The sequence below is a fragment of the Athalia rosae genome, chromosome 4 (assembly GCF_917208135.1).
Source record: "Athalia rosae chromosome 4, iyAthRosa1.1, whole genome shotgun sequence".
In the NCBI taxonomy this organism is placed as follows: Eukaryota; Metazoa; Arthropoda; class Insecta; order Hymenoptera; family Athaliidae; genus Athalia; species Athalia rosae.
Genome location: NC_064029.1, coordinates 19454701 through 19480262, shown reverse-complemented (window position 1 = coordinate 19480262; position 25562 = coordinate 19454701). Strand labels below are relative to the sequence as shown.

The 25562-nt window shown below is 44.4% G+C and overlaps 1 protein-coding gene and 1 long non-coding RNA gene across 7 annotated transcripts in view; one reads left to right on the top strand and one right to left on the bottom strand.

Annotated features, from left to right (window-relative positions):
- Positions 1–18207, bottom strand: part of LOC125500618 — a 35793-nt gene extending 17586 nt beyond the window's left edge. The window contains exon 1 of one of the 3 annotated variants that reach the window (XR_007278023.1): positions 18011–18207. This is a non-coding gene — a long non-coding RNA (uncharacterized LOC125500618). Of the gene's footprint in view, positions 1–7818; positions 7834–9537; positions 9553–18010 lie in introns of those variants that run through there. The other 2 variants (XR_007278025.1, XR_007278024.1) reach the window with 2 other exon arrangements.
- LOC105688223 (LIM/homeobox protein Awh-like) lies at positions 6694–25561 on the top strand. 4 transcript variants are annotated; one of them, XM_048653969.1, is made up of 6 exons: positions 6694–7207; positions 18023–18300; positions 23009–23226; positions 23324–23563; positions 24083–24253; positions 24396–25561. In XM_048653969.1, the coding sequence occupies exons 1-6, from the start codon at positions 7202–7204 to the stop codon at positions 24461–24463; spliced, it is 981 nt and encodes a 326-aa protein (XP_048509926.1). In that variant the 5' UTR covers positions 6694–7201; the 3' UTR covers positions 24464–25561. The 4 variants fall into 4 exon arrangements, with proteins under 4 accessions (XP_048509926.1, XP_048509925.1, XP_048509928.1 ...); XM_048653968.1 differs by having other exon boundaries at positions 23324–23572; XM_048653971.1 differs by lacking the exon at positions 6694–7207 and adding an exon at positions 10590–10766 and having other exon boundaries at positions 23324–23572.
- The last annotated feature ends 1 nt before the right edge of the window (position 25562 follows it).

Sequence of the window (25562 nt, the reverse complement as noted above, 5' to 3'; positions counted from 1 at the left end):
ACGCAGACATCGATAAATTATAAATCGAAGATATAATAATATAACTGCAGCAGCAGCAGGACTCGGAGCCGAGTTACGGTTTCACGTTAAATATAAAATACTGCGTTCCCCGCGTCACCCGTAACGCCACGGTATTAAGAAACTGTTTAACATATTTTAATTGCCGCATTAAAATTCAAACGATCCGCGAGGAGTATATAAGTCTGGAGCGTCGAATCTGCGCCGGAATATCTCCCTATACAACACTCACACGCGCGTATGCTTCGACGAATATCATCGTCTGCCGTGCGACGATAGGACTATATCGGATCCGTAAACGTTGCATCCAGGGTCTTGATAAATAATTGTACCAAACTCGAGGGGGGGGGGGATAAAGTGCACCGAAACAAGTAATGGGCAACCCTTGCCCGGCGACGTCGCGTTCAGGCGTTTCAGGGCATCGAAGGTCGCCGGTTAATCGCCCGATGACCTACAGTTATGGTGATTAATTGAAGACCTAGAAATTAATGAATAACAGACAAAACGAATGAACCCCAACCTGAAGCTTTCGTCTTCTGTACCATCGACGCCCTGTAACGCCTGAACGCGACGTCGCCGGGCAAGGGTTGCCCATTACTTGTTTCGGTGCACTTTATCCCCCCCCCCCTCGAGTTTGTTACAATTATTCATCAACACCCTGTATGTATAATCTATTTTTTTTTGTGTTTGCACACCTATATAAATATCATAAAATCTCCTTTGATTTTTTTGGAAACTACAGTTCGCCGCATATCCATTGATCGTGCAGTCGGAGTTCCTTTCGTTGCAATACGACATACATTACACGTGCGCTCATACGTATGGTATAAGCCGCTGCACGGTGATCAACGTTGCGAAAAATATTACGTGCATATGAGCACATGCGCTGCTACAACCGACAGGTGCGATAAAATATAATTAAAAGTGACAAATGGCTCGTAAATTTCTCCTGATTCATCATACGCGGGATGTTTCATTGTAAGGTGGGTATTTCAAGTTTGCGTGTACAGACCTGTACCTATACGCGTAATGGACATCGAAAACTTTGTTCATTCGAATAATTATTACGATAACTGCGGTATCACATCTGGATGTTACTGCGGCGATTTGAAAAATCCACGTTAGTTACGAGGTTTTTGGAAAATTTGCTCGATCGTTGTGCAAGTATCTCGATAAAATAAGAAGACAAAGAGAGAATCTCATAAACCACCTATACGTAATATTGGAATGATAATAATGATGATGATAATGACGATGATAATAAATATATTTTCTATGATATTTACGGCTTTGGGTCGTACGCTGAAGGCGGCTATTTCACTGTGCCACGGGGTAACGAGGTACGGCGGGATATATGCGCGGCGCGAAGGATTTCGGAATTTTTATACACAGGTATACGTAGTATCCTTGTATACGTGTAGGCACATTCGAATCGACACATGGAAGCGCGGGTAGGTTCAGGATAAAGAGTGAGTGCGAGAGAATAGGCGAGGCAATCATTAAAAGGCTTATTAATATTTTAATTTTTCTCTAATACGCGTAAATCTATAAGAAGGATCGGGCGTAGGCCACCTCGGAGATATAGGTAGTCTGTTTTATGGAGGCTCTGTTTTATAGATCTCAGAATTATATTATACATCGTTATATTCTAGAACAGACCAGAATTATACCGCAGTATAAAGGGGACCGAAGCGATACTGTGAGATTTACGAAGAGTTTACTATTATCCAGAAAAATCTGATAAGTCTTAAAAACCGAAACTATTCAAAATGATGAATGTGGGCCAAACTCTGAAAACTGCACTTTCCACAAAAATTGTTGTCGATGACGTCGGATTGGTATTAAAAAAAAAAAAATCATGAAAACCTGTAGTGTGAAAAAAAGAGCCGAAATTTATCAGAAAATTTCACCGATATATTACTGTCGATTAATTCGATTCGTCGAAATTTATCTCGAACAAGAAGTTTTAACGAACTGTGTGTGTTTCTAAATGAGATCAGACTCGATGAAATATAACGAGTGAGAGCTTCGGATCCACAAAAAAGTAATGTAATCCGACTGTTTGCGATACAATAATTATTGTTCGGTGAGAGGTGGAGACTATTAATATAATTTTCTCATCTCGTTTCACGCACCCAACTACATAGGTATACCCGTGCACGTAGGCATATAGATTTTGTAACATAAAGTAAGTACCGTCATCTATATAGTTATGCACGTACGTACCCTATACCTATGCGCACGTCGTGGGCTCACAAGCGAGCTCACAAGTGCCTCTAATTATTATCAGTGGGAAGCGAATGTCAGTCGTTGCCGTTGCCGTTGCCGTTATTATATGTACGTAGGATACATACGTATGTACATATATACGTAGATACATGTATATATTGAACGAAAACAGTTCTACGCGTTAAACGAGCTCCCTTTAAAACGACGATGTTGAAGAGGCGAACCACCGTCGGAGCACAACGTTGTATACCTACGTTATAAACCGGGTATACGAGGTGATGTATCGAAAGTTGGACACCAAGCAGTGAATCAAATCTACCGATCATCCTTGAAAATAATGATCCTTGCGCGCTCGCCGCGCGCCTTCTATTTCGCCTCCACCTCCTCCAACGCTTTCCTTTTTCTTCTCATTCTCATCGTCCATATGTATGGTTCGAGTTATTTTTTACGAGTAGAGTACACGCGTGCATACCTATACATACTACGCATCGTTCCGTTCGTCGTCCGGACTTCCAGAGGTCAGATTTCTTTCGCGGAGAGAACTTGAGCGTAGACCACGTATCTCCGAAAGGTCGCACAAACCACCCCGCTCCGCGCAGCGAAACAGAATCGTAGAAACCTTCGGAGTCGTTGCCACCATTTCCCGCGTTTCTTGATGAAAATAAGCCACGAGATACACCTTCGAATCCATCCGGTGTATACATACACGTGGAGAACGAAAGTCGGGGCTGCTCCGAGGGCTGCAGAGGACTCGGGTATTATTATTGTGTCTGCTGCTCGGGTTGGGTTAGATCAATTATTTATTCGCCTGGCGACTGTGAATAATGAACGCTCGAAACATCCTTCAGTGCTGGTTTTACACCTTTTTTCACCAACGTATATACCCTGTATAAATATGTGTGTTCTTGCGTGTGTATATGCATGTATATACCTATCCGTGTAGGTACAGGTGGTGCAGGACAGCCTGTCCTCTCTTCAACTCCGCGACTATTATATTTGGGAACTGTTATACGTGGACAGCCCACAACACCCATTTATATATTATATACGAATGCTGCGTCTAGGTTTCGGGGAAGGGTCGTTATTGATCACCAAAATACCTCACACTTCATTCCAATGGGTATACACCTATATCGATATCCATGGATGCCGCCGCGCCGATGCATCGCCAGTGTCAATTTGATGTAATCGATGCCTCTTCGTTATCGTCATTTTTTCTCAAACTCTCTCATCGTACTCGCTGACGCACAAGAAATGAGAGAGAGATCTGGACTTTGATTTCGTAATTTGGTTATTTTCAGACCGCCTCACATCTGGTAGGTATAATTACCGCAAGTGTACAATCAGGTGGTTGGATTTCGCCGTAGGTCTGTGATAAAGTAGATTTTGTTTGTTCGTTCGTCTTTTTACGTTTGTGACGGTCGATCCGTATCGGGAAAGAGCTGACGCCGTTGAGTTTCCTGTGCAGGAGTTGATTTTATCTGTCCTCGCGATGATATACAGCGGATGAGATATCTGGTGGTTTGAATAGACATATCTAACAAATTATAACGTCGAATCTATGGGAGGTCGCCGTTTCTGCCCCCCCATGACGATGACGATGCCGCCGCTGCCGATCCCGCAGCTATACCACGGTTGCCGGGGGTGTGTTATAATACACGGTAGTGTTACATAAGGGGCGATTAGCAGTTACATAGGTACCTATCGTGTGGCACTTGTCGCTGCCAATTTGTAGTGACTCAGTTTAAACGGACAATTGATAATCTATCTTCTCCTTTACATACGGACGGCAGAGCTCGACTGTACGAACACTCGAAACTACAACCCTCGCTATTGTCCGGAGCCACAGGGAGAACGAGCGTTAAGTAGGTAATCGCGAGATGACGTCCGACGATGATATATTTGAATTCAAGTTGGCGAACGAGAAAAATTCTCACCGCAAGTAGATGCTGATCAATTTGGAAATATGGAATGCCACGAGGAGATATTGGCAAAATATAATGTTCGCGTCGCCAGTCCGAAGCATCGAGAATTATTCAACGAAGAATTCACGTCAAAGTTTACAACGTGTTCCGAAAAGTACCCGCGTTCGATCGCGCGGCGACCCAAACTTGGCATTTGACAAATTCGAATCAATTAATCTCACTCGCTTGTAATGCGACGTGTCTTATTATATGGTTTCTCGAATCTCCGACACTCTCTGGTCCCCCGCGGGATAAAAAGAGGCATAGGTACCTATGTCCGGACGCGAGAATATATCTGGACTGTGGAGAGGACCAGGTGGGCCCAAAATTTAACTGACCAAAAAGCGACGTCCGACGACGATGAGCGGCGAGTGTTTGGGCAACGAATTACGAAAGCAACGCGCGCCGTTACCCCCAACTGAGTTTTCTCTTGGTTCCTCGTGTATTTTCGTACACACCCCCTAGAGAGTTACCTCTTCATCTTGACTCGATCCCTTGTATACCCCCGTCTCCCAACCTCTAAGCTTTACATATATCTATACGTACTCCCATCATCCGCAGGACTAAAACGATAATTACGTGATGGATACACGTAAACGTTGCATCGCTACAGCCACGAGCGCCGTTACCAACACGACCAAAAAACGACTACTGGACGCGTCTTACGTGAAATGGTGTTCGATAAGATTTCAGGTCCTCGATCCAAGCCCTGAATACCACGGAAAATATCGGACTAAATGTTATCGATTCGTTGCAAAATCAATATTAACAAAGTTCGTATAACCAGGCCCCTGAAATTCCGTATATGCAGCATTCGGTCATTCCTCAGAGATAGCAGCTCCACATAAGCCTTTGCCGCAACACGTTTATCGTTCGATTCGAACACAAGGAAGCCCCGAATTTCGCCATGTGGGCCCCCAGCTCTCGGACCCGAATATTCAAAGGGGGGAGTTATTCCTGCAGCTAGTTATCGCGACCAAACGTCATCGACGACACCAAAGACATATTTTCTCCGCATCCTGAATTAACCGAAAACCGCGTAAACGGATTGAAAAACTACTTCTAAAGGTTTGTAAACGTAATTGTCGAGCATAGTCATACGGTTGGTCAGATTTTCAAGATTGTATGGTTCGGTGAATCGTTTTTTCGACTTGGTTTGACAGACTCCATACAGGAACAGTTTAGTTAAATTTTCAGACAAATGAAACATGAGTTTTTGGCTTTTTGTTCTACAGAGATGCATATAAACGCGAATCAATTTTATAGATCTTATGAAAATATGCCGTGGGCATCCGCGCATCTTATTGTTGATGCCACCCAGCTCCTCCCGCGGTAGCGGCTCACTGTGCGATGGCCAAGAGAACTTAAGGACTGAAGATTCTTATTTCCTCATAAATAATATTAATGACGCCGAGCGGCGATTCAGGTATACAAGCAAAGCGAACTGCGCTATATGCTATACGTCGGTTCAGCCCTCCGGGCGACCTGACCGAGCTTCTTCTCGTTTCTTCTGCTCTTATATATATGTTTTAAAAGTCCTACACCCTTCGCTCCTCCCTTCCTGCACCGTCAGGAGCTGAAGAACTTATCGCCGTCGCTACTGGAGCAATCTCTCCTTTTGTTTTACTATACCCGGATAGCTTCAAACGAACGCCGCTTTATCGTCCTGATTCGACTCCTGAGATGGCAAAAAAAAAATCTTGAAAATCATCAACGTTTATCCAGCGTCAGAATTAGTATACAGCTGGTAGACGTAAAGAACGATTCCTTCGAGAATCAAGCCCGAAATTGGCCTTGGGTTAATTCATCATCCCCTCCGCGTAGTCCGATTGTTTGTGCATCGAGTTACAAATATATATACACGTAATACATCGGTATGTACTCGATATCTGTGTACATATATATTCGCGAATCTTCAGGGCACGCGAGAAGCTGTTCTCTCCCCAGGGGCCTCCGAGTTTTCTCGGTTCGAAATCAACGAGGAAGAAGACACAATGGAAAGGAGTGTGGGTGTAAATCTCCTCCCGTAGGATTAAATCTGAGGAGGAGGAGGCAAATCCGGTGAAACAACATAAAACCAAAAATAAAATGAAGCAAAATAAGTAAAAGAAAACAAAAAGTTCGGAGACGATCGGTCGTGCGAATCAAATGCCTCGCCCCTCCCCCTCCCCCCACCCCTCTTTCCAGTTTCGTGGCCACGCCTACTTTGAAAAATATTTCCTACATAAGAGCGGACGTCACTGATATCTCCCGCATTGATTCCTTCTTTTCTATTCCCTCTTTTCGGCAAGAACCACTGGTGTGACTCGAAACTTATGCAGGAAAAGTATTGGCGTGCTCTTCCGGGATGCGCGGGAGACTGAAAGAGAGGTTAACCAACTGACGTTCAGAAAGGGGAGGGTGGGCGTGGCTTGAATCGACCAACCGGTGAAAAGTGGGCGAGGCCTAAAAAGCGACCCGGCACAATCGATACGTTCGCTTACTCCTGGACATGGAGCACGGTGCTTCCGTCGGGATCCTCAGAGATCCGACATCCCCGATTCAGGACTCTGAGATCCGAGAGGCAGCGGAAACGTTTCTATAAGTCGGATTTGACACGATACCGCCTCCGCCTCCGCGTCGGACGTTGCGGTTCAATCTTAACATCACAATCGTTTTTAATTTCCCCAACTAGTTTGTGACGACACAGGTGTGGATTTTTACTGACACCGAATGAATTCGTAGCCGTAGAATTAATTCGTTCCAAATTATCATTTGAGAGTGTACTGTGAGGTTGAATACGTACCATGATTTAAAAATTGACGAATCAGAGTTCATGGATTTTATATGGATTAACGATTCTCATGAGTGTGAATTGATCGGATCTTCGCCGTGCCATTTCTATCGTGAAATTAAAACCTAATTTTATCTACAGTTCCATTAAATTCAGGACATATAATAAGTAAGGACAACTTTGTGTGGTCGTCATCAACGGATTATAATTGGCCAGAATGAAGGTAATTAAGATCATTGAATGTCAATAATAAATTAATCCAGGTTACACCAGTTTTCCCCCACAAACGGGACAAACTTCCGCGATTTTGATAATTGCGATGGCCGGAGAGTCGCAGTGAGTTCGCGCCACGTATGTCATATTTTAATTAACACACACGTCGCGTTGACAAAAATGTTGCGCGCGATGGTGTTCAACTACGCAGATGACAAGTCGAAAGAATACATGTTATACTTGCACGCAATTCGCGTGGGTGTGTCTACGATGTACGATACGATTAAAAATTAACCGAAAGCGGATTTGTACAGATGACGTTGCCGAGAACAAAATAAATCGAGATACAAATACCGGTTATAATCGGATGACTCGATTGTCTCATCAAACTGTCAATCAAACGTCGCATACGCAAAATAATCACTCGAGCATCACAATCGTATCGTACAACGAGGTGTGGCGTTGGGATGAAAATATCCCAATATTCTCTCGAACAATATAATCTGCACATGTACAAATGTCACGATAACGAATGGGGTGAATTTTTGCACTACGTATATCATACCACGTAGGTTTCTGATTTCAGTGACTTTGGTGCAAATGATATAAACGTACGTATACCTCATAGTATATGTTGGTGCATAGCGCGGATGATTCTTCTCTCGGCGCTGTTACGCCGCAAGGTCTGAAGCGTTTCGCGATCTGCATCGTACCGAATAAACCATAACTCCGGATCAGGGAACGCCATTTTGCGCTACGAACTAAGAATTTACTGGACCACACACACTGTACATCATTCTTAATTCCGCTGAGCGTTCCGCAGGTCGGTGACGCGGTGTCCAAAAGGTAGCGGGGTTCGCTGCTCCTTTTTACTCTCTCGCGCGTATAATATCGCCCGCTACAATAACCGATGCCCTAAAGAACAGATTTTGCGTGGGTAGTCGCAAGTCCTTTTCTGCTGTATATTACTATACGGGATGTCCAGCGGTATCCTAACTCTGCAGCTGATCTATAAGCCCTTCGCATCTCCGGCGAACTCTACCGCGAACTGCTACGATCAAAATTTATTTATTTCACTTATTATATGCGTTAAAACCGTTGCAGGATTTAAAGCGAACGAACGAACGAACGAACGGACGAACGCTGTGGATATTATACGCCTGACAAGTTCAAACGGAAATGTCCTGTATACGAATTTTAATACACTGTGGTGCGTAACGTACACCCCATCAAGCAATGCGTTGGATTACTGCGATATCATGCACATTTGCTATTTTTTTATTCGTAAGAAAACTGAAGGAAGAAGCTATTGAAAGAACTGCGAAATATAAGCATATTCGATTTATACATTCGAAGTTTACACTTCCTAATTGGCGGCGCCCGATTCAGAGCTATGATTATAAATACGTATTCTCGTACATCAATGAGTTCGAATATACCGTGCGGTCATAAAGAATACACGAAGATCGTGATTCGGTACGTGTTATACCCGGAATGAATCCCACGGGATTTTTCCAGACCGATGCAGCTGGAAAGTGACAAGCTGCGGACGAGCAACGATAGCTGCTAACTGTAAACTCGCTGATTAAACGTCAGCGATTTGTAAACAACGTCTTCAAAAATCCGGAAAACCGTTTGGCGCACATATCTATCTGCGAAGGAGTGAATTTGCCACACATATCATACACGAGCCACGCATCGCCTTTCAACTCTCGTATATCTTAGGAGCGAGAAACGATTCGTAGGGGTAGCAAACGAAAAACTGCGAAAACGACGAAGCGATTTTCGCGTAGAGAAATACATTCCATCCACTGGATTTATCGAGGTCCAGTTTGCAAAAATTTTTCGAGTGTAGGGTACTGGTCTATTAATTATCTACGGCTAGCGGTGTAGATTCCATTTGTGGTGTGAGATAACTATAATGTGAACAGATGTAGGGAGAATATCAATTATAGGAAGAGATAATATACGAGGCGTGACTTGGATAACTTCTGGATAAGAGGATCGCGTTGAGTCGCAGGTGGATCTTTTCAGCGGCTCGCGGTTGAAACTTCAAAGTATAAAGTATTTATTTATCCAGAAAACTTGGTCTGTTCGAGAGCCCTTTTCTACCCATTCATTTCATTTCATTTCATTTCATTCGTCCCACTTCATCTCTATTTCATTTCATTTGATCTATTTCACTTCGTATGGCACGATATCACCGCAGCTATTCGACCGAATAGGTATATGCTATCGCTTCATTATACAAAGCAAGGGCGTCCCTTCGGTTCTCGGGATTATCTCCCTCCGAGATGAGCCATCAGAAATTAAGATCGTTTGCTTATCTTTCGTACTTACACTTCTTTTTTAAACTCAAGAGCCCCAGCCTGAAACTAGAGTCTCGCGACCGACACGCGATCCCGGAATCAGCTCTTCTAAGTGCCGCTCTTTCGTGCTCTACGAATAGGTGAATAGGAATGTAAGCAGTGGCTGGATTACCGATGTATTCTCAACTTTTCAAAGTTAGCCGCAATGTGCCGAATCTGCAAAAGTGCTTTCGCTTCCTTATCGAATATATTTTGAATTCCAAAAAGTGGACACTCACATTTTTCTCTCCCCAATGAATCCGAGTATGGAACGACACGACGTACGGGCATACTACTTGTCGAATTTCTATGAGCTTCGCAGCGAAACTCACGTGATTTAAATTCAAATAACTGAGTTCCAGAGCACGTATAATTCGAACGCGGAGATGATCCAAATTTATCGCTCGAGTTGGGAGGCGGGAATTATTACGCATCGCGTTTTTCATCCGCACGAAACGAGAATTTCGCAGCGCATTTATGCCCCGTATAAATCGCGTTATGTGGTTTCCGAACGAGCTCGTGTTCGTAATTTTGTTAATTCGTGTGGCGCGTCTGCAGGTACATTCGTTACATTTCCACACGAGTTCGGTGTACGAGGAATATATTACGCAACGAAGCGCAAACACGTACAATTTGAACTAGAAATGACGTACCCGATCGAATTACATGTCCATTATTATTCGGTGTTTGCATACCTTTGTACGTACCTACCTTCAACCTGATTAGACGCACACGACGCGGCTCGCATTATAGGATCACATGTGGCCATGATACGAATTAAAATGCTTCGGGTATAACGTCGCCAACATCAACCCAGATAATCTTGGTGTAACCGACCGTATCCATCGTTGACGAAAAAATCAGGCAATCCTCTTGAACTCGTTTAACAATTACTCGCTACTACCGAACATTTCCCCACTGAATTTCTACATCGGTGACTCGGAATGTTACTTTTGTTCAAAGAATCCCTCACTCCGAGTACTACGCGTAGACGATTCTTAGATATTCGCAGATCGAATCCGCGCAGCGTACAGTCGGCGCATATCGGGCGATGAATGTAAAACGAAGGGGTTATCCTGCGAATGTGCGACTTGTAACCAACCGGCACGCATGATCCTTCGCTCTCCGGACGAACGAACGCGCGGGGTACAAGATTCTGAGTGAACCGTGAAGTGGCGTTAATCCCTAAAGCCGCAAAGCCGCAAAGCTGCAAGGTCCCCCGTACGTATAGGTATCGGGTCTCTTCGCCGCGGGGGTCCATTGTGCACGGCGATGATGTTCACCCCGTCGAAAAGTAGTAAATGTAAGAAGAGCGAGCGAGTGTCCGTGTACGTATACGTACCGCATAATGTCAGAGATGTAGCAGCGGCACAAGAAGGCGATTATTGCACCTACACGTACACGCGTACGTACGTACGTACGTCGCGAGCCAAGCTGGAGAAAAACGAGAGGAACCGAGAGGGAGGGAGAGTCGAGAGGTCGACGTGTATATTGTAGGTATCTATTAATCCACAATAGCGGCCCCCGCCCCGCAGCACAATGGCCCGTAGGAACGTAAAATCGGATAGCGATTTAAATGGATTTCAAGTGGCCGCCAGCTTCATCCCATAACTGCAAAAGGGCTCTCGACATCCTCTTCAAATTCATTGTCAAAGTGTGCAAGGGTGGCGGGCATGGGTCGCAGAAAATTTACCCCCGCAGTACGAGCCGACTTCGCCGTACCGGGCGCGCACCGGAAAAACTACAATATAATCGAGTCCCTCGAGTCCTGCGGGACGTACAAAAATGAAACGTGTACAACCAATGGCTGTACGGTGGGCCCGCGTCGCCCGAAATCGACGTCACCGAGTCAATGTGTGCGTAAGTACACAGAAATTCTGCGAAGAGGCGTGAAAAATATACCCATATACCTACCCTGTATACGGACAAACCGAAAATAGGCTCGTGCCTTCCATTCGCATCTTTTTTTCCTACGGCGCGGCGGTGGAAAATTATACATCTTTAAAATACACGCGTAGACACGAAAATTTTCTCACAATATGCGTGGCGGGATACACGGGACGCGTATATAAGGTCGACTGTAAACGGTTCGCGTCCAAGAGGTGTTCGCCCCGCGGTGTTTTGTACGGGATTTCTCCGTGTCGGGGTAAAGAATGGCCGGTGGGCATTGACTCTCCGGGATGTATATCTGCACCGGGAGGGGTCCCGCCACTTTGTCAGGTTGTCACCTGGCCAACGAAAGTACGAAAGAAACGGAGGGGCCCCGTCACTCACCCCCATGCGAACCTTACGCGAGCTTCACGCACACCTTGTGGACCCTCACCCGAAATTCTAAGCAAGAAAACGCCTCCGATCTTCCGTCTTTCTTTCCCAACTCGAAGAGCGTCAAAAACGTTGCGGCGTGCTATGCGATGGGAAACTTGTAAAGTATAGGTATCGGTTTCAATGGACGGGCTTCGGTGTCTGAGAGAAACATCGGTACGTGGATGGGTATACCGTACGCGCGCACGTCTACCTCGGGTGCAAAGGACCGAGGAAAGCGACACGGCTGCCGACGTTGCTGCCGGTCGGAAGGGTCCCGGAGTTTAGACCCCCCGTCGTCCGCTTTCAACCTTGAAACTCATACCGAGTTTTGAAAACCGAATCCGTGACCACTTTCGACGAATAATGGAAGTTTGGTCGGTCGCCCGAAGTCATTGGGTTCTAATAATGTAATGATCCGATTTCAAGTTCAACAACTCGCTGTACGATGATAATAATAATTGGTGTCATCATCAAACCCGGTCATGCGTAAGATTACGGAGAGCCGGTGAAACTGGACGCGACCGTGCAGTCGAAAGGCTAGAAAGGTCACGACCCTTGTAGTTCGATATTTTCTGTTTCTCATTCCCTTATTATATCACGGAACCGAGAAATGAACGATACGGGTATCGGTAGGTGCGTTTCGATATCCCATGATTTTTTGGTATAAACTTTGAGAACTGGGATCGAACGCGGGCCTACGTGGAAATAGCGGACAAACACGCATGGGTAGTACGCCGCTCTCGACCGAGCGTCGTCCGGTGTTTTCTGATATAAATTTTTATACGATGACAAGATAATAACATACGAATTGTAAAACAGACGGAGCGAACGCATGCCCGCTACGCAGAGAATGCCGACGTCAACGTCGACGACGTTGGTAATGGTAGAAAAATTTAATCCTCATCATCGCGAGATCCGAGTCTTATTTTTTGGTCCATCTGCCCCGCGAGTTACCGGTCATACGTGCGGACTGCCGTTGACTCGGAGTCATATTTTAATATAATTTTTTTACTCTTATTTTTCGAGTCGATACGGTATATAGGGAACCGGTAATATATTATCGAGTCGGAGTCGGAGTCGGAGTCCCGGCGTCGGTATATACGAGTATCGTGTATACGTACATGGGTAGGTGTGAGCACAAACCTGTTATGCCGATCTATGGGACATTTTATCATGGATCTCTGATATGAAAAAGCATATTTTACACTAATAGCCGAAACGAGCCTAATCCTCCAGTTTACGATCCCGACACCGTACACGCTATACGTACCACGATATTTTCCTCAGCCTCCGATCCTACCGCTTTTTATTTCTTCCTTTCCTTTTTCTTCTACGACGCCGCTGCTCGTACGAACCGATACGCAGAACAGCTACACCTTTACACGTTCGGTCTAAATTAAAAAATCGACCTTCCCCAAGGGTTACCACTTCCGCGCTCACAGTTACACGCTGCAGATCTAACGGCGAGATTTTCAATTTTCTAATACTCGATCCCTACGAATGTACGATACTCGTTGCAACGATCAACGCGATCGTGAATGTCTCGGTAGCCACCGACGATAATTTTATTCCCACGCCGAAATTTATTTCACATTATTGTTTCACGTCGTATAATTTTTCGATTATTTTTTGAATGATCGTGACATTTTTTACCAAATATTGACATTAACGCTCATCAAAATAAAATATACGTCGTACGTAGATGGGTATCTTGAAACAGATTGTCCGATAAAAGTCGTAACTAATCAATTGAGGAACATGCAAACTTGGAAAATTGCGAATATTCCAAAGAGTCGCCCTCGACAATTGATTTCAAGAAGTCGTTTCCACGTCTACGCAAAGTGAAATTATTCTTCCGACTTACCGTTTCGAAAGTCAATGAGATCCGAAAAGTGTGTCACCCTGATCATGTCCGTGCGATAATAAATGTGACCCAATAATGTGAATAACGACAGGAAAATTGAACGTGTGAACATTCGGGTGGTTGGCACATGCGTAGCGGTGTAGTCGAGGGACGATCGTTTATGGTTTCGGTACTAGTTTTGGTTTTGGTGGTCAGCCATACGTCACGGGACACATCCCATAGGTATACACGTACCTCGTACAATGGCATCGGAGTTAGGCCTCTGCTACATATAATGCCATTATGATATTACATTATACCGTATCCCGCGAGTCGGTGTCAGCCCCCTCGTTCAAAATATCCATCCCCTTGCACAATACCCTTCGTACAGCACGTACCATTCGCGGTTTCAACCTTTACGGGGGTTAGAGAAGGGCGTGAAGTTATGGCGTCTGCTGCCGCTGCACACCCGTACAATTATTACGTCCCGCTATGCTATACACGCTGGTCTCTAGCAGCTTCTCCATTCGCCATTCTACCGATCCGATCCCCGCATATGTTTCTCGAAGTGTTTCCCCGATGTGCGCGTCGCACGCACGTTGCTCTATGCGTGCGATTCATTGTTTCCCTCGTCAGATTCATGTGTGCAATGACGGGAAGCTGGTTTTGCACGTCACGGAGTCATTTTTCAAATTTTTTATTGGCTCACCAGCTAAAGTTTCCGGCATTTTGTTCGGCAAACTTGTACCAATTTTTTCTATCTTTTTTTGTTCAGTTTGATCTCAGCAGGTATAACGCGTTACAGAGTCACGTATAATACGGTGGTGGGTTCCTTCAACGATTTCATTAACAGAATATTATGGTAATTTATACCAACCGGTTTTCAGAGATTCTCTTTCCGGTAGTATGGACACGACGATATCGGTTCACTTTTCGAGTGGTGTGTCAAAGACACAGACGAAAAAAATGATCAAAGGAGAGAAGAATTTTCTCGAAAATCGCACAATCATCCAATGAAAAAGTTGAAAAATTGATTCGAAAGATTGCTGCACAGTCACTTACATCCGTTGTGATTCGCTCTTTGACGCGTATAAGAGAATAAATGAAATATTCAGATTGTATGCGAGACTCATGTCGATGTAACCCGCCACGGACTCGCCCGCGGTTGATCCCTCGTTCAAAGGACGATTAATTCTCCACAGATCAAGCCTCCTGGAATACCATTTTTTATAACACTGATTATACGAAGGATGATCGCTCGCCCCGCTCCGCCGAACCCTTCTTACAAAGAAAAACATCCCATTCAATTTTCAAACTTCGAACGCGTACACAAGTATAAATAAAATGTATACCCAGTCGGGTACCATATGTTACGTACATGCCTGCCTGCAAACGTGAACATACATGTATCAGGAGTAAACGTACAAACGAATCCGCCATTTCTTCGAATCTGGTCCCGGTTCAACGTGACCCCTAAAACTGCAGCGGTCGAATAACCGGCGAACCCTCGTGCGAAGGCTTACCAGCGGTTCTTCTCCCGACGATTTTGTTTTGGTACACACCGCGTCACTCCCTAGGGACGATCAATTACCCGAGGGGACTTCTCCGCTCACATCTATTCCTCGTCAGCTACGTACAACGTTTTAACCGCGACATTTGACACGCCCCTACCATCCAGAAAGGCAGCCCCAGCACAGGCGACGATCAAACCGCTCCTCGAACTCAACATAATGCGCACGGACGGACGTATAATACGCGTGAGCCATTTTACACATGTATTCGTTCAAATACATAAGTATGACGGGTGATGTTTGTATAGGTGTGCGAAAACGCGGACGGGGGTCTAAACGTTTTGTAGGACAAGGCCCGCGAACCAAGATCGAAAAGCTGAGCCTTACATTTTCCTGGATGTTATACGTACAAGGGTACAAGTATGCATGTGAAGTTTTTATATTTGTACGCGCGTTACACAACCAATATAATATGAATTCTGTACATAAAAACACGTCGAAGAGATCTCTGTGGTTGTGCGTAACGTTAAGTGAGAGTGAGAATGTAAACTGGGGAGGGTCGTCGTTGCGGTCACCGAACGAGGGATGAAAAGAACTGCCGCATGGGTTACGTTAGCAACAGTGTCGCACTCCACGGGGTGTCGGGTATACATAGGTGTGCATGTATACATATTTTTATGCCGTAGAGGTACATCGGTACCATGTACTCCTAAATTTTAGTTCTATACGTACTCATACATGGATACTAGAAGGCATGTCGTTGACTCGCGGCAGCGAACTCACGTCAAACGACCAGCTGCTTAGGGCGTAACGCACGCCGCCTCCGGCACATTATGTATTTATTTCAGTATTTATACGGGGTGTTAATGAATAATTGTGTCGAACTTAAGGGGGTGATAAAGTGCGCTGAAACAATTAATCCGAGATAGGCCACCCATGTCGGGAGTCGTCGCGTTCAGTCGTCTCAGGGCATCGAAGGTCGCAGGTTAATCACACGATGACCTACAATTATGGTGATTAATTGAAAACTTAAAAATCGACGAATAACCGACAAAACCTAAAGCCTTCGTCAAATGAATTGTGAGCGTATTACAGCTTTCGAGTTGCCAATGACCAAGCTCTGTTTACGTTTACTTATTTACGACCTTCGATGACCTGTAGCGCCTGAACGCGACGTTTCCGAAGAGTGCCTATTGGGATGCGATTTTCAGACAGAAAACTGTCGAGTGACGACGTAAAAAAGCGTACCAAGATTACCCGGTAATCTTGGATGTGTTTTAAAACTGAAAAAAACAACTTTTAGAAAGTGTAATTCTGTTGCCCTACGTCAGTTATCATATGGATATACCGAACTAACGTATCTGGGCAATGTTGTCGTAATCTTCGCGTTGCATACTAATTACATTTTGCATAACGGCACGTTCATGTCGGCCTATAGCTGTATATTGCGTAGGCCGCACGTTATATTTGCAGTAAAGTTGAACTACCTTGCGGACGCGTGTACGCGCGCAATTAACACCCTTTCAGATAATGTGTATGTATCGTAATTACAGCGTATGTACATAGGTTCGCGCAGTACATGTGCACGAGTGCGATTCGCTAGATATACACGCGTTGAAAAATAATCTCAGAAGTATAAAGGATCGTCGTAAATTTGTAGCAACAGATTGAACGAGAACAAGGGACATCGATCAATTTCTGCCCTGTCGTTGGGAACACCCGTTTCTTTTTTGTCTGTTACGACTTACAATACTCCCTGCAGGGCGTGCGTGTCACCGGTTTCCGCGCCATTACCCGTTCGCGGTTGTTTCGTTTACCGCAGCATCCCATACCCATACCTACGTATATCTGGTACATGGATCCCCGATACGCAGTCCCCCATCTGCACGGTCCCTTGACTCGTCCGTCAAAACTGGCGGCCGTTTTGTATTTGAAATTGGACAATTGCTTTCAACCGCTACAGGAAGTACACGAGACTCGCGGGCGGCGATGGTATTGATAAGCTTCAGAAGGTTTTTAATTCCATAGGTCGGTTTCTTACCTCTCCTCCTCTCTCGTGAAGCCCGAGGGTTTCATCGTACACGTCTTCGTCGCGGAACATTTAAAGATCGCCTGACACCACGACATAAAATCTTAAGAACTTTTCAAGATTAACGATTATCCGTGTAGTTTTCCAAAAAAGGGGCAAGGTCTATCTGGTTTTTTTAATGGAAAAACTGTGACATATCGAACTAATTCTCCAAATGTCTACGTATGTGTAAATATAACAGTTCGCCGGATAATAATTACCTCCGAGAGAAATTAGACAATTGGAATAGGTATCTAATCGACGAGTGGGGTCGGAACGCCCACGGAAACGCGTGATCGGCTCCTCATTAGCACCTGAGAGTTGTGCACGGCCAAACAAGGCGACACGTTCGCTATACGGTTAGGTGTGTATCTACGGAAGAGCACAGAGCATACGTACATACACGTATATTTGTACTTGTATAATATAATCGAGTAGCAAGGCATCCCAATAGTGTTGAAATCGGGTATACGCCGAACTGTCTATCGGTAAGAACAGTTGAGGGACTATGGAAATTTCAGAAAATTAAACTCCATAGTCGGTTTAGTGATTTTACGGCAACCCTCTGTGATATGATAACGGGGATTCCAGGTCAGACGACATTTCAATTATTACTCTTTCAACAACCGAGTTCAAAACTGGATTTACCGTAGGTGTGAAAACCAAGGATTGTCGAAACTCTTTTTCCTGAGACTCTGCAAATAACGTAACAAGATTTTCCCAAAGATGACTGATTTACCTTCTATTTCAGACGGAGGTGGAGGACGTCGCCGCTGAAGTATGCGCTGTGGCTGCGGGACAAACGGTGGCACCAGCAACGGGGGTTGGTACAGAACTTCCAACGGTAACTGCGACGATGGAGTGCGGGGGATGCGGCGACAGGGTTCGAGAGCGGACCGTCCTTTGCGTGGGAGGACGAACTTGGCACTCGAGGTGTCTCAGGTGCTGTGCCTGCGCCCGACCCCTTCACGACCAGCACTCCTGCTTTCTCAGGGGCATGCGACTCTACTGCCGGCACGACTACGCCATGTGAGTAATCGTTGCTCTCCGATTGCTTCCACCTTCCGCTTTTTCACCCCTAATTAAGAAATTTTCAAAGATTGTCAAACGTGAAATAACATTTTCCGATCATATACGGTACATCTGATTCAGGTCAATTGAATGGTTTCGGAAACAATAAAAAAAAAAAATAAAAAAAAAAAACGATAAGCGTTTCTTAGAGCGAGACGGGTCTATTTTGCCCTTAACTTCTTCACCTCACTTGAAGTTCATACAGTGAACTATACATAGACGATCCGAAGCTACACGCTACATAATATAACTCCTTACGAACAATGGATGTTTGTTCGCCCATGAATAACGGCATGAGTACGACGATGACGATGACGATGATTTCGAGGCGCGACTATGCTGCGGGGCTATCACAACACAACAATATATTGTGACTTCGGGTGACTTTCGGACGTAACCAGCACCACCTTGTAGCGTACCTTACCAATAGCATCTGGTGGTGACCAGGCACTATTCGCAGGCCCGTGGACAGCAGGCAGAGAAAAATTCACTCGGTGTACATATAATACGAGATTCTTGCTTCCTGGTGCCTCCGCCCTCCTCGTCCCATGTAATAATCGATCCGGCGTTATATGGTCAGATTTCCCTTCTACCGCTTATAACGTGACTTTGCTTCGACCGCAGTAGGACAACATCGTGCGGGAAGAGCTCCGAGCTTTGTGTTTATCCAACTGTCAATCAGTTTTGAAGGTACATCGGGATACGGCGTGCCATGTTATTCTGCGTTATCTCTCTTTATTCCGTCCTCTACGATCTTTTATCTGCGATCTAGTCGATCGAATCGTTGCGTATAATGTATCGCGCGTGTATTCAGATTGTACAGATATATTCACCGTACCTATGTATCGTACGGCGTATCGCGAGATTTCCAATCGATCCCCGCGGAATCACAGCATCATTTCACCGCGACAACGCGTTTGTACGGGAATGAAAAGATCCGAACGTTCACGGATGAGAGGTGAACTCTCAACTTAGAATACAGACATCTGCAAGTCACGTTACGTAAACGATATCCACCGAGAATTTCTGTATGCGCGTCGTCGGGAGAGCGAAAAGTACTTTTCGTTTTGTCTGTTATTCATTAATTTCTAGGTCTTCAATTAATCACCATAATTGTAGGTCATCGGGCGATCGACCCGCGACCTTCGACGCCCTGAAACGCCTGAACGTGACGTCGCCGGGCAAGGGTTGCCCATTACTTGTTTCGGTGTACTTTATCACCCCCTCGAGTTCGGCACAATTATTCATTAACACCCCGTATAATGGCGAGTAATGCGGATTCGGACAATGGGAGATGAGAACGGGTCGGATATAATGTTAAAATCGGATAGACATACAAGTAGGGGCGATATGCAAAATATATAATTAATTACGACTCACTTTTACGTCGTACGATCGACACGACGGCCCAGGGAGTAGAGAGCGAATGGATGAACCACTTCCTAGATTGGCCTAAAGTCCTTCGTACTCTTTCGGTCTAAGTCGACAATTTGGCGATCATCGCCCCTCCATCATACCAAATGGGCGCCCTGAAATGCGTAACGCGTCGATTGATCATATTCGAAGAAACGATTACGAAACTGGTTTTTTTTTTTTTTTTCTTTTCTATTTTCACCTCGATCGAAAAACGCTCCCAGATATAACGTGAGGCAGGATTGTTTAATGTTCTAAAAAAAATCTAATCGCATTTCGGAACGTCTGATGGTAACATCGGGTCGGTTGCGCGGAAAGATGAAGGAAGCACGATCGTCTTATACGCATTATTATAAATATTATGAACAGCTACAGGTGTGAATATACATATATACCTGGGTGACGCATACGATCAGGGTATTCTTTACGTGTGTATACCGCGTGCTATTCTTAGTAATACACAGGCAAATGCCGCGCCGCTTCAGGGTTTATAGTAAAGTTGTTTCATCAATCACTCGGACGCGAAGAGCTGGTTACGGTGGATTAATACGCTGTAAATTACAAAGGTACGGATATCGTGCGTATACGTATAATGCGCCATACGTATATGCGTATACATACTTATAAATCGTACGGTATCTGCTCGCAGCAAAAGTATCGGTAGAGATAACCGACAATGAGATGAACCTCGAACTGCGACAAACTGTGCAGTATAGCCAAACTATGGCGCACGTAAATACGAAAAAAAAAAATCACGTAATAATCCGTTATTATGCGTGCATCCGTGAAACTGCTGAATACCCGTACTACACAATGTAAAATGTAAACGCTTTATAGATGCACGCAAGAATAGGGTTTGAAATGAAACGGAGAATATACGTACACTTGATTGACGTGTCAATATTTCTTTCGACAATCAACGCACCGTATACATTCGTTTCGTTTCGAAGATATTTGTATCTATAGGGGTTACGGCGATAATGGTGAAACGTATCTTTCTTCACTCGTTTAAACTCCTCCGCCATCGACCTCAACTTTTTAGCTCGGTTTATGCTCGGCCGAAGACGTTACAAGAATTGTGATTCATGACGACGCTACCCATTGCGATTTATCACCCCTAGGCAAACTTTTCTCATCGAATTCGCTTTTTCATTCTTTCCTAAATTCGAAACAAACTTCTCTTCAGACGCGAGCGACAGACACATTCATAAAATTTGATCACCAGTTAAATCGAGTCCTTAGGAAGTAATTCGTTACTCTACAATTCATCTACTACAATTTTAATTTTCCGACACAGTTCCGTTCATGTTAAATGTGGAATGTCTTTTGATAAATCGTATCACAAGCCGCATGACGATGACTCCGTAACATGTTTATTGTACTATAAGCGACCGGGGATTCGTAATGCAAAAGAACAATGATCGGTTCGCCCCGTACAGCAGCAGCAGCAGCAGCAGCATCGAGACATCTTATTCAACATTCAAATCCCTTTTGAGGCCTCTTCAAGCCTCCGGATTCGAGTCCGGATTTGTCTAGTTAGAGATTTTATAGGCGTGGCACCGGACTACGGGTAAAGTAACAGAAACAATAGGGTCGCCACAAGAGGGATTAGCCACCGTCGTGATTCTTCAACTCGCAGGGGTACGAAGAGGACGAACAACGAGAATTGTACGATGGAAGCGACGCAATTAAAATTTAACTCTCGCATCGCGTACGGTTCTATGCTAAATGAAATCTTCTTCACTTCGGAATCCTTTTCACGAGCATGTATACCGTCCGATAAACAGAAATAAAACAGCATTCCAATCCTGCTCGAGCAGTCCTGCAAGAGGACTCGAAACGAGGACTCTACTCTTTGGTCTAATACCTACTGTACCTGAATGAATCCCTATAGGTCTGACCGCAACGTTGAACTGTAGATATATTACAGTATTTTAATTCTATTTGGGATCGGTCTTCAGGGACGCGCCGTGCGTTGCATATCGTACGGTCTGATCAGGGTGGGTAGGTGGGCCACCAAAGTAGTCGCGTGGCTACCGAGTGCCCTGAGCAGACGACTTCTCAGGTTTTCTCTACACCGTGTCTCATGCTGACCGATGACCACTGCAGCGGTAGCTCGAGCTTCTCCTTCTCCTTCTCCTTCTTCTTCGTCTTCTTCTTCTTCTTCTTCTTCTTCGTCTTCTTCTTCTTCTCCTTGGCAATAAGACGCCTCGCGCCGGGGAGTACGACCTGCAAACTTGGTTCAGGGTGGATGAACGCCGATCTCTGGGATGCACTTTCCATGTTCATGAATATGATAATCGGCTAATGGTTGCTAGTTGTTTAATTACCCAGTGGCCAACGGTGCCCGGGGCAGCGCGGCTCCAGGACCTGGCGACAACTGCACCCCATTCATCTGCGCTCCAGCTCCTGCAGGACTCTTTATGTATCCAAAGTCTCGCTCGGCTTCATGCTCTCCCCGTAGCAGTCTACGTGCGTGTGTCTTGTTCCCCCGCGACAAACACGACTACCGTTTACAAAAGCGTAAGCGGTAACCAAATACAGAATAATGTTCGCGGAAAAAATTGCCCCCATCTCCGATACTTTTCAATTCTAATCCGACGCGCCGCACACCGTTGTTGCGATTACGCGATAACAACTCTGGGGAGTTTGTCATCTGACCGGATTTTCATTTCGTAAGAATAAAATCGCGACCGTTCGGCAGGGGTGTGGGTAAATTTGGAGAAACCGATATCGTGCATTCCGCTCTCCCGTCGTCTGCGTTTTACACCCATGGAACGATAAATAAATTAAATATTCCTACGGGCAGATCGCAAAGTGCACGCCATTGGGAGAGGATGGTGCAGCAATAAACACCGTCTTTTACGCTTTAGCGTTATTTATCCGTCCGTACGCCATCCGTTTCGTTGCTCGCTTTATACTTGCAGTGACTCTTATCCGAAAGATATAGCCCTACGTCACGTACAGTTGGCTACCTATACACATCTCTCACTTCGTCGTTCGTGTTCTTACAGGAAAATTACTAAAGTGAAGAAGCCCGCAGGAAGTAATATACTCCAGACCCTGTGGCGAGCTATTGCAATGCTACAGAGTGGACGCATAGAAATAGAAATTTTTAACTCACGCAGAGGGAAATTGATATTGATACACTTGCACAGAAGCTGAAGAATTCTAACCGTGCTCCAAGAAAATCAAGGTGCATTCCTTTACTCTTAATTGATTTATTAAATGACGCAAGGTTATCAATTTTCAGGGCTTTCGGGGCGAAATGTGCGAAATGCGGGCGGAGCGTGGGCGCCGGCGACTGGGTGCGGAGGGCGAGAGAGCGCGTTTATCACCTGGCTTGTTTCGCCTGCGACGCTTGTTCGCGACAACTTTCGACCGGCGAACAATTCGCACTGCTGGACGCGCGGTTGCTCTGCAAAGCGCACTACCTAGACGTAGTCGAGGGAAATAACACATCCTCCGACGGTGAGATGACTCACCGCACATAAAAGAGAATGCAAACAAAATGAAAACCTTATTTGAAAAAATGAACCGTGATAAAGATGGCTGAAAATAATTGCAGAGGGCGGTGATTCTGAGAGCGGTCACAAGGGTGGCAACAAGGCGAAAAGGGTGAGAACGACGTTCACGGAGGAACAGTTGTCGGTTCTTCAGGCTAATTTTCAACTGGACAGTAACCCCGACGGTCAAGACTTGGAGAGGATAGCCCACGTCACCGGACTCAGCAAAAGGGTTACGCAAGTTTGGTTTCAGAATTCGAGGGCGAGGCAGAAGAAGCATCTCCACACGGGAAAGCTCAAGGGTCAGCATGGTCGGTTGATAATTTTTTCGACAAGGTCTGAGTAATAGTCTGCCGAATGAGGATTGATTTTTACGAATGTACGAACGAGGAGACGTGCTCTCAGATGTATCGGACAAATGTAGCGAATCGTAATTACTTATTCCCAGGTTGTGAGCAATTTGTACACACGCAACGCGATGCTTTGCGTCCCTTTCTAAAAAGTTTGTGACCAATCGAAACTTAAAATACGGGATAAAACGAAATGAGACGATAAATTGATCGAGTTATGGCCAATTTTTGGGTTTTCATAGCAGAACAATTGAGATTACTCGATGTGAAAAATTCGTAGATTGCCATAAAAAACCTCTCAACATGCGCGTGAAATGTAATGATGTGAAATTGATAAAAAATTCCGGGACAAAAATTCAAACGACGAATGAAATGGAACGCGACGCGCGCGCTATCAAAATAGAGGAAAAATTATTCGAAACCTTCACGCGAGGCGTATTTTAGAAGACATTTGTTTTGATGTCGTTTCAGTTCACCAGTCACCCCCGAATTCCGGATCCCCAGCCGCCGGCGATTTCGGGAGACACATCAACCTTCATTTGACCTACTCTTTCCAACATCAACAACATCAGCATAATCAACAGCCACAACTGAGCCCTGCTGCATGCAAAAGTCCTACACAGTCACTTTATCACAATCACGGTAAGACTTTTATTTCGTCGGTTTAGTCGGTTATTCTGACCTCCCGCGATGCGTTTCCTTTCCGTTCCGACTCGCGCGTAATCACCAAGCTGATACAAATAAATTTTTCAACTTTTTCAACTTTTTCAACTTTTTTTTTCAGGTTCAGAGCAATCCATGGACGAATTATCGCAAGATTCTATGATGCTCTCGATGCCAAACGAGGTCTGAGTTTCAGTTCAACCTATGGTTTCAGCATCGGTCTGCGACGTTGTAGCCGACGTAGATCAATGATTGTATTTTTCACATAAAACTAACATGTACATACAAATTACATTCAGCAATACGGTGCATTGTACCTTCAAATCGTCTACGCCAAGCCTCTCGCCAATAATTCGGAAAAAGAAAAAGCAAACACTGTAGATAAATGCTGAATATAGCAAAACTAGATTATTTTATTTGGTTTGAAACTGGCTTACGTGGAAATCAAAAACGCACGAATACGTACTACAATTCGAATAATTATATCATTAGAAAGGGATAGAATCGCCTAATGAATAGTAATGGAATGATATTAATAATAAAAATAATCAATGATGCGAATAAATAAGGATCCGACATCAATTTTAAGATTGTTATCATTGTTGAGATACATTTCAGATCCGGTAATCGACTCGCGCATCGAAATACCTGTTAATAGATTCGCGATTTCAATCCGACTTGCCATATAATTATTATATATTTATAGCGTTGTACAGGTTAAAAATTTTTATCAACGACTTAACAAACTAATGCACAGATATATCGTGTTATCGTATACCTACATACCGTATGTATATGTATCTGAAATTGATTAGCCAATTAGAATGATTAAGAAAGAATTAAGTAATTAATTGAATAATAACGAATAAGATTAAAAAAAATTGTTTATGTAAATATTGTACGATAAATCGATTTACGAAGTATATGTATAATGCGTATGAATATTATATACATATATGTATATACAGATATTATGTACCCTGGTATAAACGAATTAAAATTATTATTGACGAATGATTTATAATATGCCTCTTATTGATCCAAACATCAAAAACGAAGGACAAATTACAATAACTATTAAGGTAAACTATTGACCCAAATCGCGTTACGAAATTAATTATTCATTAATTTATATCTATCATTATGCAATCGATTTTGATAATTGACAACCTCGATAATTGACCAATATTATCAGTGCGGAAGGTTGTTGAAAAAAAAAAAAAAAAAAAATCACTCGAACGACGAAGAATTTCTTTTGAATTACGTAGAAATAATACTTACTGGTGAA